General features: G+C 36.0%; 1 protein-coding gene across 1 annotated transcript in view; it reads right to left on the bottom strand.

Annotated features, from left to right (window-relative positions):
* CNGB3 (cyclic nucleotide gated channel subunit beta 3) overlaps window positions 1–11,815 on the bottom strand; it is a 158,980-nt gene that overhangs the window by 42,580 nt on the left and 104,585 nt on the right. Inside the window, exons 11-13 of the mRNA XM_017521803.2 lie at window positions 7,480–7,621; window positions 3,533–3,692; window positions 596–693 (exon numbers count right to left, since the gene is read on the bottom strand). Coding sequence (XP_017377292.1) covers window positions 596–693; window positions 3,533–3,692; window positions 7,480–7,621 — 400 coding nt within the window. The remainder of the gene's footprint in view (window positions 1–595; window positions 694–3,532; window positions 3,693–7,479; window positions 7,622–11,815) is intronic.

The following is an 11,815-nucleotide window of genomic DNA, read 5'->3' as shown; positions in this document are numbered from 1 at the left end:
AAAAAAAAAAAAAAAAAAAAAAAAAAAAAAAAAAGTTTACATGTGATATGCAGAAAAAGAGTAGTAATACTTAAAACATTCAAAAAGTTAAAAAATTCCTTGTTATACTTTTTTTTCAGAAACAAAAATCTTCTAAACTAAAATTTGACCATTTTAAGAGTCTAAATCCAAAGTATTTGTAATAGAAGACATGATTCGGTATAATTCTCTGATTGTCAGGACATTACAGAGCTAATCTGGAGACTGATTTGTTGTGCATTGCCAAGGCACATTTATAGATGGTTGGTGATACATGTACTAGCAAAGATATAGAGCCATATAATTTACATTATATTTAAATTAATGCAAGAAGAGCCTGAAGAACTCTTCTTTTTTGACACCAATTAGAAGAGAGAGAGGCTTCTAAAGAATAAGTCATCTGCTGAAGAGAGATCTGTAATTTATTTGACTCCTTAATTCCACATAAATTCTCTAGGTTATTTTGACTTTGTTAAAACATAAGGCAAAAACCCCATAAATGCCATATTAAATCAAGAGCTTAGATGTCACTGAGAAATAGATACAGTGTCTTTCTATGAATCGTAAAATCACTTGCCTTGAACAAGTCGACTTTGCTGATGATGCTGAAGTTCACATCAATGGCGAGCGCTAACTGGACTGTAGTTGGCAGGGTCTTAAGCAAATCGGACTCATCTTTGTGCAGATAAACACATCAAACCCCGATGCAGAATTATTAATAAAATAAGTCACCAAGGTACAAGTAGAAAAATTTTAAAAATAAAGGAAACAAAATGCAAACACTTTTTATACATAGATGCATCAGATTCTATATTTTCATTACTTCTATTGCACCTCCATACCTTTTACAATAACACTATTATGCTTCTGCAAGAAAAGAAGTATTTTTAACTCACGATGACATACTGAATAATTCCAGAACATTAGGCTTGCTGAAACTTTAGATATGAAATGTAATGATCATAGCACAAAGGCTAGTGAACAAGTTAGCATGGGCGAAGGATCTAGCTCTTGTTTTCTGATTCTATTGATTCCAGCCTTAGCATTCAAGGGATGGCAAATAATAACGAGCACCATGTGGCACTGGAGAGCTTACAGAGCTCTGTCATAGCCATTATCTTATTTGACCCTTGTGACAACCCTAAGGGTAAGTGTTCTCATTCCTATTTTGCAGAAAGAAGAAAAACACAAAGAACTGAAGCCCCGAGAGGCTGTAAGTGACTTGCTCCATTGTGCATAATTAGTAGGTGGTTCAGCTGGGGTGGAATCTAAAGAAGAAATGTGCTAAGAGAGTAAATTCAAATTATTGTTATTTACTTGCTTATTAAGTCAATGAAGAATGTGAATATATTACAGATTTTTCTACATGTGAATTAAGAGATGGGCTTTCAGGCTGATAAAACATTCCATAAACGCAGTTGCCTATTCTTCCCCCCACCTTTTTTAAAACCTTGTATTTTAAGTTCAGGGGTCCATGTGCAAGTTTGTTATATAGGTAAATTCATGCTGTGGGGATTTGTTGTACAGATTATTTCATCACCCAGGTAATAAGCCTAGTACCCACTCTTTTTTCCTGATCCTTTCCCTCTGCCCACCCTATGATAGGTTCAGGGTCTGTTTATTTCCCTCCAGAAAATTTCCTATTCTTGGTGTTTAGAATATCCTGGGTTTCTGAGTTGATTATTTTTTGATGTTTTCTTTTATTATTTAGAAAAAAAATTGTGGTATGACATCCCTATTTTGATTCAAATATAGATTCTAAATATGAACATCCTTCATATATGGATAGACTGTATTGTTTCCGAGAGCTGCTTGTCTCTAGTTACCTCCTAAGCCAAGGAGTTGAATCGTTAACCCACCAAGGGGTACGAGAAAAGAAGCCTGGCACCACTCCTTTTGTTGCTCTTCCTGCCTACTTCAGATGCCCTCAAGTAGCTGCAGATGTTCTAGAGGGAGGCATGTTGTTTTGGTCATTCAGGAAGAGATTCTAAACACGAGGCTGGAGTCTCTTACGAGTATCAGAAAGGTGAAGGAAAGATCCTACTAAAATAACCAGTGGTTTCTTTCTGCTCTTAGGAACCTTTGTGATTTGAGAATTTCATTGTAATTTGCACTCTGGGGCATTTTTGGCTTCTTGGTGGTACTAATTCCTATTTTCATATGGTAAGAACAAGCTAAAAGTTGAGTTTGATTATTTTTAAGTAGGAGTGCATTATCTTGAACTTATTTTATGTCCCTCAGTAACAATTATTTTAAACTGCAGTAGTAGAGTGGTATCGTTGTAGACACCATTAATTATTTAGCATCTCATGGAAGCAACTGTGTGCCCTGAGGTGGGATGGGAGTGGCTTGCAAAGTTGCTGCTTTCTATTAGTACAGTTGACCCTTGAACAATGTGAGTGTGAACTGCACAGGTCCACTTAAACAAGGATTCTCTTCCACCTCTGCTACACCTGAGAGCAAAGCCAACTCCTTTTTCTCCTCCTCCTCAGCCTACTCGACAGTGAAGATGAGGAGGATGAAGACTTTGTGATGATCTACTTTCACTTAATTACTAGTAAATATAGTTCTTTTCCTTATAATTTTCTTAATAACATTTTCTTTTCTCCAGTTTATCATAAGAATATGGTATATAATACAGATAACATATAAAATATATGTTAGTCAACAGTATATGTTATCAGTAGGGCTTCCAGTCAATAGTAGGCTTTAGTAGTTTGGTTTTGGGGGAGTCAAAAGGTATATGTGAATTTCCTTCTTTCTATTTTATTTTTTTTTAAGACAGAGTCTGGCTCTGTTGCCTAGGCTGGAATGTAGTGGTGTGTACCACACACTACTAATTTTTGTATTTTTAGTAGAGATGGAGTTTCACCATGTTGGCCAGACTGGTCTCAAACTCCTGACCTCAAGCGATCCCCTTGCCTCAGCTTCCTAAAATACTGAGATTACAGGAATGAGCCACCATGCCCAGCCCCAAAAGTTACATGTGGATTTCTGACTGTGGAGTGACGGTTGGCCTCCTAAACCCCCACTTGTTCAGGGGTCATCTGTACTGTGTTCTGGGTAAGAGAGGGATATTGCAGTAAGGGCAAGCGTTTGGAGGAGAAGAGGTACAGGTCTGAGTTCTAGTTAGACCATGTGCTGGCTTTGTGTCCTTGGCCAAATTTCCCAGTTAGGAGCCTTTATTTTCTTCTTTTAAAAGGGATAGACAATGCCTAATTTTCCTACCTCGTTTTTTGTATGTGTGACTATATGAGACAATGTGTGTAATACCCAGCATCCAGTAGATGCTAAAATAAAATTTAGCCTATTTCTCTTCCAAGGTTTTCAAAACTAGTAAGATACGGCTTTATATTTAAGGAAAAAAACTCCTATTGTATTAAACTAATGCTTTAAGGATCATTTAATTGTTTTACAACCTTTTGTTCAAATCCAATTAGTCTCCGCTACCTTACAGAATTTTCATCGTATGACAGGCTTTACAGGAATTTAATCAGTAATCTGCCATGCTTACCTAGCATTCGTTGAGAAGCCCATGTATATTCATACCAAGTCCGAACTCGCTTTTGCACAAGTTTAGGAATGGAGTAATTGTTCATGTAGGCAATAGTATCATCCATGCAGGCGCGGAAGTAGTTCTGATTGGCTGTAGCTGCCCCAATCACATCTCTCATCTAAAACCACAAATATGGTCACTCAACACCCAACAGAAGAACTGGGAGCATTAATAAAAGTCAAATTACATGTTTTTTACATGTTATACTCCTTTCTAATGCCCTGATTACTTGATTTTGTTCATTCATTTTTATTTTATTTAATCTTGCCCAGACTTAACTTTTCTGCAGTGGATTGCTTGATTTTAAACACACTGATATTGGGTCCTGATATCACCCACTTCAATAAAATATTGGGAAAATCACATTCTCTCTCTGACCCAATAAGGACAACAATAAGACCTTTAGGACAAACCAAGTGAGAATTCAGTCATACAATGCATAGGACACATCATTTTCTTTGTAAACTTGTATTTTACTGCAGGAATATTAGTATATATTGAAAAAAATTATACAGCTGTGCTTATGCAAGGAATGTGCAATAAAAGTCGAGCGATTGTCTGGCAGAATGGCTGGCCCATTTTGGTGAGTCTTACTTTGAAAGCATCCTTCATATATTATCCAGTGTGCCTGGCTATATAGACTCAATTCATCATGAAATTGCAACCTCTGTACTTCCCTTTGTGTTGTTTAGACAGATAAAAATCAAATCTCATCATGCTTAAGGCATAGTATTCAGCAGAAGTTGAAATGTGCTGAAATTACTGAAGCATCATCTACTGCTGTGACAATTCTTAAGAAACTGTCAGGTTTTAGTTCTTGGATGTTTATAACTCACCCATAAAAACCCACTCTAGGTTAAAAGCCGATCTTTAAGGGCTCAGCACAGAAAAGATATATAGCTCCACTCTTCCTAGCACATAGAAGGAAGCAAGTGGCTGTAAATATGCTTTGACTGTGGGTTTATAATAGGGAGGAAAACCAGGGCCTCACTTTCACACTCCTAAGACTTTGCTCGTTCATTTTAGTAGCTGTTGAGCCTTTTCTGCATATGGAAAAACGACTCATTCTTTGAAGTCTAGTTCAAATGCCTTTTTAAAAAAATCATGATGCCCTCCTCAGTTTCCATTTTTAGAGTGAGTAAATTATTCTACATATTAAAACTATCTGCTGAGGAGCTATGCAGCTAGTTTAACTGTATATATCTTTTGAGTCTCTTACAGTTTTTAGTCTTGATGTGAAAATCACCTTGCACATTGTAAGTGCTCAATACATGTTAAATTTTACTTCCAAATATTTTTCTTCCAAATATTCCTCAACAACCTCAATCCTAGATCTCACTTTTCTATGCTGTTTTTGGTTGACAACCTACATTACCTACTTACCTAAGGCTGGGAGACTTGGTATGCTAGGAGTGGGGTTGGGAGATTTAATAGAGTGTTAAGTTGGGAAGAAAGGACTATTAAAAGCATGATTGATTGCTGTTGAGGGTCCAATAGTTTGTAGTGACAGTAATTTGAATGGTTTGTATGATGTCCTTCAGCAACGTTGGCTTTTGTTGTTGAAGGAGTTGAGGAGGGTATATATTCTATGATGGATTCCAGGCTAGGAAGCACATGAGAGTATAAGAGGAAGAGAAATGTCAGTTTCTGTGAGTTGTTTCAGAAAATAGAATATTGTAGTTAAAATGTGACGACTGGCTGGGTGAGGTAGCTCATGTCTGTAATCTCAGCATTTTGGGAGATGAGGTGGGAGAATCACTTGAGGCCAGAAGCTCAAGACCAGCCTGGGCAACATAGTGAGACTCTGTTTCTACAAAAAATAAAAGAAAAAAAGAATTAGCCAGGCATGGTGGCACACACTTGTGGTCCCAGCTACCTGAGAGGGCAAGGTAAGAGGATTCCTTGAGCCCAGGAGTTTGAGGCTACAGTATGCTATGATTAAGCCACTAAACTCTAGCCTGGGCAACAGAGCCAGACCCTGTCTCTTAAAACAAACAAAAAAAAGGTGACAATTAGTTCCAGGCTATAGTCTCTATGTGGAAATTTTGAATGAGTGGAGATTTTTTTTGTCCTAGGCTTTTAAACTTTTATTTCTATCTGTTCCCCTACTCAGTATCTTGTATTCACTATGAGAGTTTGAGGCACACATCTGTATCTCCAGCCTCAATCTTTCCCTTGAGCTCTATTACGACATTTTCAATGACTTGATATTCCTCCTTGTTCCTATTGGAACCTCAAATCCAGTTTAAAAGCAGAAGGGGTGTGGTGTAGAAAGCAGCACTTCTCAAATATTTGTGTGTCTGTGAATCCCTTGATGATCTTGTTAAAAATGCAAGTTCTGACTCAGTAGTTCTGAGGTGGGGCCTGAATTCTGAATTCCTCCAAGTGCTGTTGCTGCTGCTGTTGCTAGTCTGAAGATTACACTTTGAGTAGCAAGGTAATTGAACTGGGGCTAGAAATAGTTTTTTAGTCTTGATGTGAAAATTGCCTTGCACACAGCAAGTACTCAATACATGTTAAATTTTACTATTATTATCAGTGTTATTATATATGGTTCTACCATATGACCATACAAACTACAGGTATGAATCAGGGATGCCTCTTAGTCTCTTTAAACTGGAGTTTTCTCATCTGTAAAACAGAGAAGGTATTGACTGTGATATGACAACCTCACATTGATTTTACAATAAATTATAAAATAATGTGATTTTTGTTATTTACATTCAAATGGATTTGAATTTAATTTCTCTCAAACCAGCTTCCTAGTTCAATCATTGTTAATATAATCTCCTCAGCCATGAAGATAATGATATTTTATACTTAAAATTTTTAGCTCTTGGTGTTCATCTTCCTAAACCTAACTATTTTCAACATAGAGTTTCCTTGACTACTCCTTTCTGTATTTCATTAACATGTTAAAGCTATAGCTGCCATATCCCTGTGTATCCGTATTTATTTAACCTGCTTCATTTTCCATGTTTTGATATGTTGATATCTGGGACCTTGATGACTGAAGGCCTTGCTTGTTTCTCCCAGGGTTAGGTAATCACTAGAGATGGTGGCCAAATCTCCTGAGAGTGTGTCTTCCATATGTAAACTAAATAATCTGGAGCCCATACTCCCAACTGCCTTCTGTATCAGGCTCTCACATGGGCTCATACATTTAGGCCACTATCCACCTGCCTTCCAAAAAAAATTAGCTGGGTGTGGTGGGGTGGGACTGTAGTTGCAGCTACTTGGGAGGCTAGGGCGGGTGGATCCCTTGAGCCCAAGAGGTCAAGGCTGCAGTGAGCCATGTTTATGCCACTGTTCCCCAGCTTGGGTGACAGAGCAAGACCCTGTCTTAAAAAAAAAAAAAAAGAAAAAAATATGGGCTCTATCCTTCTTCAGTTCCAACTACCTTTAATATAATAATTTATTTAAATTCTTACTAGACTGACTTTTTTGAGAATATGTATAAGGAGATGCTATAGTAAATATTTATGAAACAATAATTTATTATTTTATATGGTGTTTTGTAACCTCTGGTTTAAATGACCTCTGAAGTTGATTTTAGCCCAGTGATGTTATAATAATATTTGAAGTTTAAGTAAATAAAAGAGATTTTCATGGTTTTCATTATGGTCCAAGTAAAAAATTAACTTAGAAACAACTTTCTCTGATAGTTCAAACTAATGCTCTTTGCTAACAGGTCTTTTGATAGATTTAATGGCTTAAAAATGGAAAAGTACTGTTGACCTAATCACATCCTCCTTCAATTCATTAAAATAGATGAAAGTTAGTTCAAAAAAAAAAAAAAAAAAGAACCAGACAGATTTTAATTTTTCCTCCATAAAGTTTATAAAGGCTTATTAGCCTTTCAAAAATGACAGCACTGTATATTCTGTGATTCATACTCAACTTACCTGACCAATTAAACTGGAGAACACAAAAACTCCAGAAAAAAAATTCAAGAGTTGAAAAACAATTTCAAATAAAGTTTGTGGTTCTGGAAGGCCACCAATGGTAATTAAAGTTCGAACTGCCCAATAATAACATCTCAGGTACCTGTGAAAACAGAAGATATACATTTTGCTTTTTTCTATGTCATTGAAAAGAGTACTATTCTTTGGAGAATATAGTACTATTAAATTATAACAAATTTCCTACTGATCAAGAATTTCTTTCTAAAGACAGCACTGGCAAGCACCATGTGTGCTAATGTAAACTTCTTTAATAAACACCATGAAATAATGACACAACCCCAAGGAGGGTGTTTACTAGCTGTTACTAAAATTTGGCGGTATAAATAACCACCATTTTTATTAGGCTTATAGTTTTATGGGTCAGAATTTTGTGCAAAGCCCAAAAGTGATGACTCATTTATGTTCCATGATGACTGGGCCCTCAGCTGACATGACTTGAATGGCTGGAGATATCTGGGAAGAGCTGATTGAGGCCAAATATCTGAGACCTTGATTCTGACTCTTGTTCGGGTTCCTCTGTTCCTTTCTATGATATGTCCTTTTGGAATGCCCAAGGTAGATCCTTACCTCACATATCTGAGCCTGAGCTGTGAAGACTGGAACAATTGGAGGTTGCTGGGTATCTTTTTTTCATTCAGCCTGTCCATGTGACTAGCTTGGGCTTCCTCACAGCATGGACGTCTCAAGGCAGACAGATTTTTACATGAGAGCTGTTTTCCCCTAGAGCAATAACAGTCCAGGTGGTAGCTGCCAGGTGTCCTATAACTGAGAAGCCCTTTATCATCTTATAGCTATAATTGACACATTGTATTTGTCAGGCAAGTCACTAAGGCCAGTCCAGATTCAAAGGAAGAGATATTTGAATCCACCTCTCAATGAGAGAGGCAGCAAAAAAATTGAGGCTGTTTTTAAACTACCACTGTATTGATTTGTGGGAATATTATAGAGATCAAATGTATTTATGCAGATGGTAGAACTTTCTATAGTTTAGATTCAATTGTTTTTACTAATGGAAAACAGAACAGATGAATATCTCCTCTATTTTCCACCCACATATTAGTATATTATTGAATATGTAAACCATGGCAGAGACAGAGGAGAGCTGAGCTCCCTCTTAATAGGGATATTACAGTTGATTGTAATGGGCAACTTATCTAGAAGCTGGTATTGTAGAAAATCAAGTATGCTCAGAAATGTACTTGATAAAGATTCTGTACTTGAACAATTGCAAATAAAGAGGCTGAGGTCATTATAGACCAGTTAGAAAGAGGACAAGAAAAGAATATGGTAAAGGTGAGTATAAAACACATGACATTCACTTAGCTATACGGAGTCCTTAACTTACTATGGTTCGATTTTATGACGGTATAAAAGCAATATCCATTCAGTAGAAACCATACTTTGAATACTCATACAACAATTCTGTTTTTCACTTTTAGTATGTTATTCAATAAATTATGTGAGATATTCAACAATTTATTAGAAATTCAGCTTGTGTTAGATGATTTTGACAAACTGTAGACTAATATAAGTGTTCTGAACACATTTAAGTTAGGCTAGGCTAAGCTATGTTTGGTAGGTTAGGTGTATTAACTGCGTTTTTGGCTTACAATATTTCCTGATAGGTTTATTGTGATATAACCCCATCAGAAGTTGAAGATATCTGTATATATATTTCATAATTCTTGTGCAGTTACAAATGCTATTTGGTAATTCTGCATAGCTCTGATAACGTGATATCATACATTTCCACCACATCCTTTAAAAAGGTCAATTATATAAAGAACATCTCCAGGTTTTGTTATAGAGAGACATTTAGATTTTGTGTCCCCCAACTAACTATTTAGGCATCTGGTGCAGACACAGAAAGGCAGCACTTTTTATAGAATCCTGCCCTAGTCAGGTTTTTATTTCTTATCTAGATATGCCACATATAACATTAGCACTTTGGTAACTGGGCATTAATCTTTGAACAACCGTGGTGGTCTTTTCTTGTAAAAATAGTTTGATATTTTAAGAACTTCAAATAGAAGAAGTTGAGGTTTACAAAGAAAAAACTGCAGTTGAAGCTAATATTCAAATAAAAACAGATCTAGAAAGAAATCACTCATTTTGAAATTCAATATCTTTTGAAGGACATAGAACTTTTTTTTTTCTTTTTTTACCTAGTTTCTTGCTATAGGAACAGAAAAAAATAATTAACTCTTTGGTAGGGCTTGATAATCACTATGCCAAGAGAATCAAAATATTACCACTGTATAATTTTTTTCTAGCAGGCTTCCTTGGACTTAGTAATATTATAGTGAACTTGATGTCAAAGAGAATCACCTTGAAGAAGTATGGAATTAATTTTATGGATTGCATTTTAACTTTTCAAATTCCAATTTATAATTTCCTATTACTTGATTTATTTTGGACCTGTGGGTCTCTTTAAATTAAGGAAATTTATTAAACCTGACATTACCCAGGAGTGAAGAGAAATGAGATTCTCTCCCAACATAGTCAATTCCATGATAAACGTTGGGATGACTGGCCCCTCCAAAGTCACTCACAAGTTTGTCCCACTTTAACAGGAACAAATGTATGAATTATTTTTCTCCCATTTTCTTTTTTATAATGTTAAAAAATAACAATCAAATGTGAAATTTTGACATGGATTTTCCAAACCTCAAAGGTTTAGCTTGAACTATTTTTTGTATAATAAATAGTCTGCTATGTTAATTGGAAGGTTTCTGCCCTGATGCTTTGAGATTTATTTTAGGATTCTTTTCTCAGTCACGTCTTACATCTAGACATGCATAGCCAAGGATAAGATTTGTAATTTAATTAGATGGCCTCTTATTGATTTCCTAAGATTAGCTTAATTAGTCTAGTGTATCCATCTCTAATATCTACATCCCAGTCAGATAGATCTTTTCAAAGAGATTCTATCTGGCTGGATTAATACATGGACTATCTAAGTACTAACTATATAATGCATCAACTATATAACACATGATATATACTTCAGCATACTTCAAGTTAAAGCAGTAAGGCAGAATTTGACATAAAACCATAAAAAATTTAGTATGAAAATAGAAAGTCTTTCTTTGTGAAACAGACGTGACATACAGTTTCCCCCAATATTTTATTATGAAACACTTCAAAGAGAAAAATTAGAAGACTTTTGCAGTGAACACTCATATACTCACTACCTAGATTCTACCATTAACATTTACTATTCCTGCTTTGTCACATATTCCTCCACTTATTTATCAATAAAACCTTCTTATTTTTTTGATGTATTTCAAAGTAATTTCTAGACAGCCAAAAACTTTCTCCTAAAAACAGTACTTCAGAATATATATGCTTGGAGTTTGGTATTTGTTTAGAGTTATGTTTTATTTTGAACATACAGTTAAAGCACTAATGACGCTGGGCATGGTGGCTCACACCTGTAATCCCAGCACTTTGGTAGGCTGAGGTGAGTGGATCACCTGAGGCTGGGAGTTCGAGACTAAGCTGGCCAATGTAGTAAAACCCCATCTCTACTAAAAATACAAAAATTACGTGGGTGTGGTGGTAGGCACCTATAATCTCAGCTACTTGGAAGGCTGAGGCAGGAGAATCACTTAAACCCGGGAGGCAGAGGTTCCAGTAAGTGGAGATGGTGCCACTGCACTCCAGCCTGGACAACAGAGTGAGACCCTGTCCCCCCACCTCATAAAAGGCAATAATCTTAAGTAGGACTGTTTGATGGATTTAAAGCAAGTATAGTATTAACTATAGGCATTATGCCATACAGTAGATTTCTAGGACTTATTTTGCATAATGGAAGCTTTGTACTCTTTGACTTACACTTCCCTGTTATCCTTTTCCTTCAGCCCCTGGTAACCCCCATCTTACTCTCTACTACTATAAATTGACTATTTTAGATTCCACATATAAGTGAGGTCATACACCATTTCTCGTTCTGTGTCTTGTTTATTTTGTTAGGCATAAAGTCCTCCAGCTCTATCTATATTGTCAGAAATGGAGGGATTTCTTTATTTTTAAGGGCTGAATAGTAGTCCATTATATATATTCATATTTACCACATTATCCTTTCATTAGTTGAGAGAAATTTAAGTTGCTTCCATATTTTGGCTATTGTGAATAATGCTGCAAGGTTGCAATGAACATGGGAGTACAGATGTCTCCTTGAGATACAGATTTCAATAACTTTGGGTGTATTTACAGAAGGGGCATTGGTGGGTCATATCGTAGTTAGTTTTTCTGTGTTTTTTTTTTTTTTTTT

This window comes from Cebus imitator, unplaced genomic scaffold, assembly GCF_001604975.1.
Source record: "Cebus imitator isolate Cc_AM_T3 unplaced genomic scaffold, Cebus_imitator-1.0 Scaffold22, whole genome shotgun sequence".
NCBI classification, from domain to species: Eukaryota; Metazoa; Chordata; class Mammalia; order Primates; family Cebidae; genus Cebus; species Cebus imitator.
This window is presented reverse-complemented; position numbering and strand designations above follow the sequence as displayed.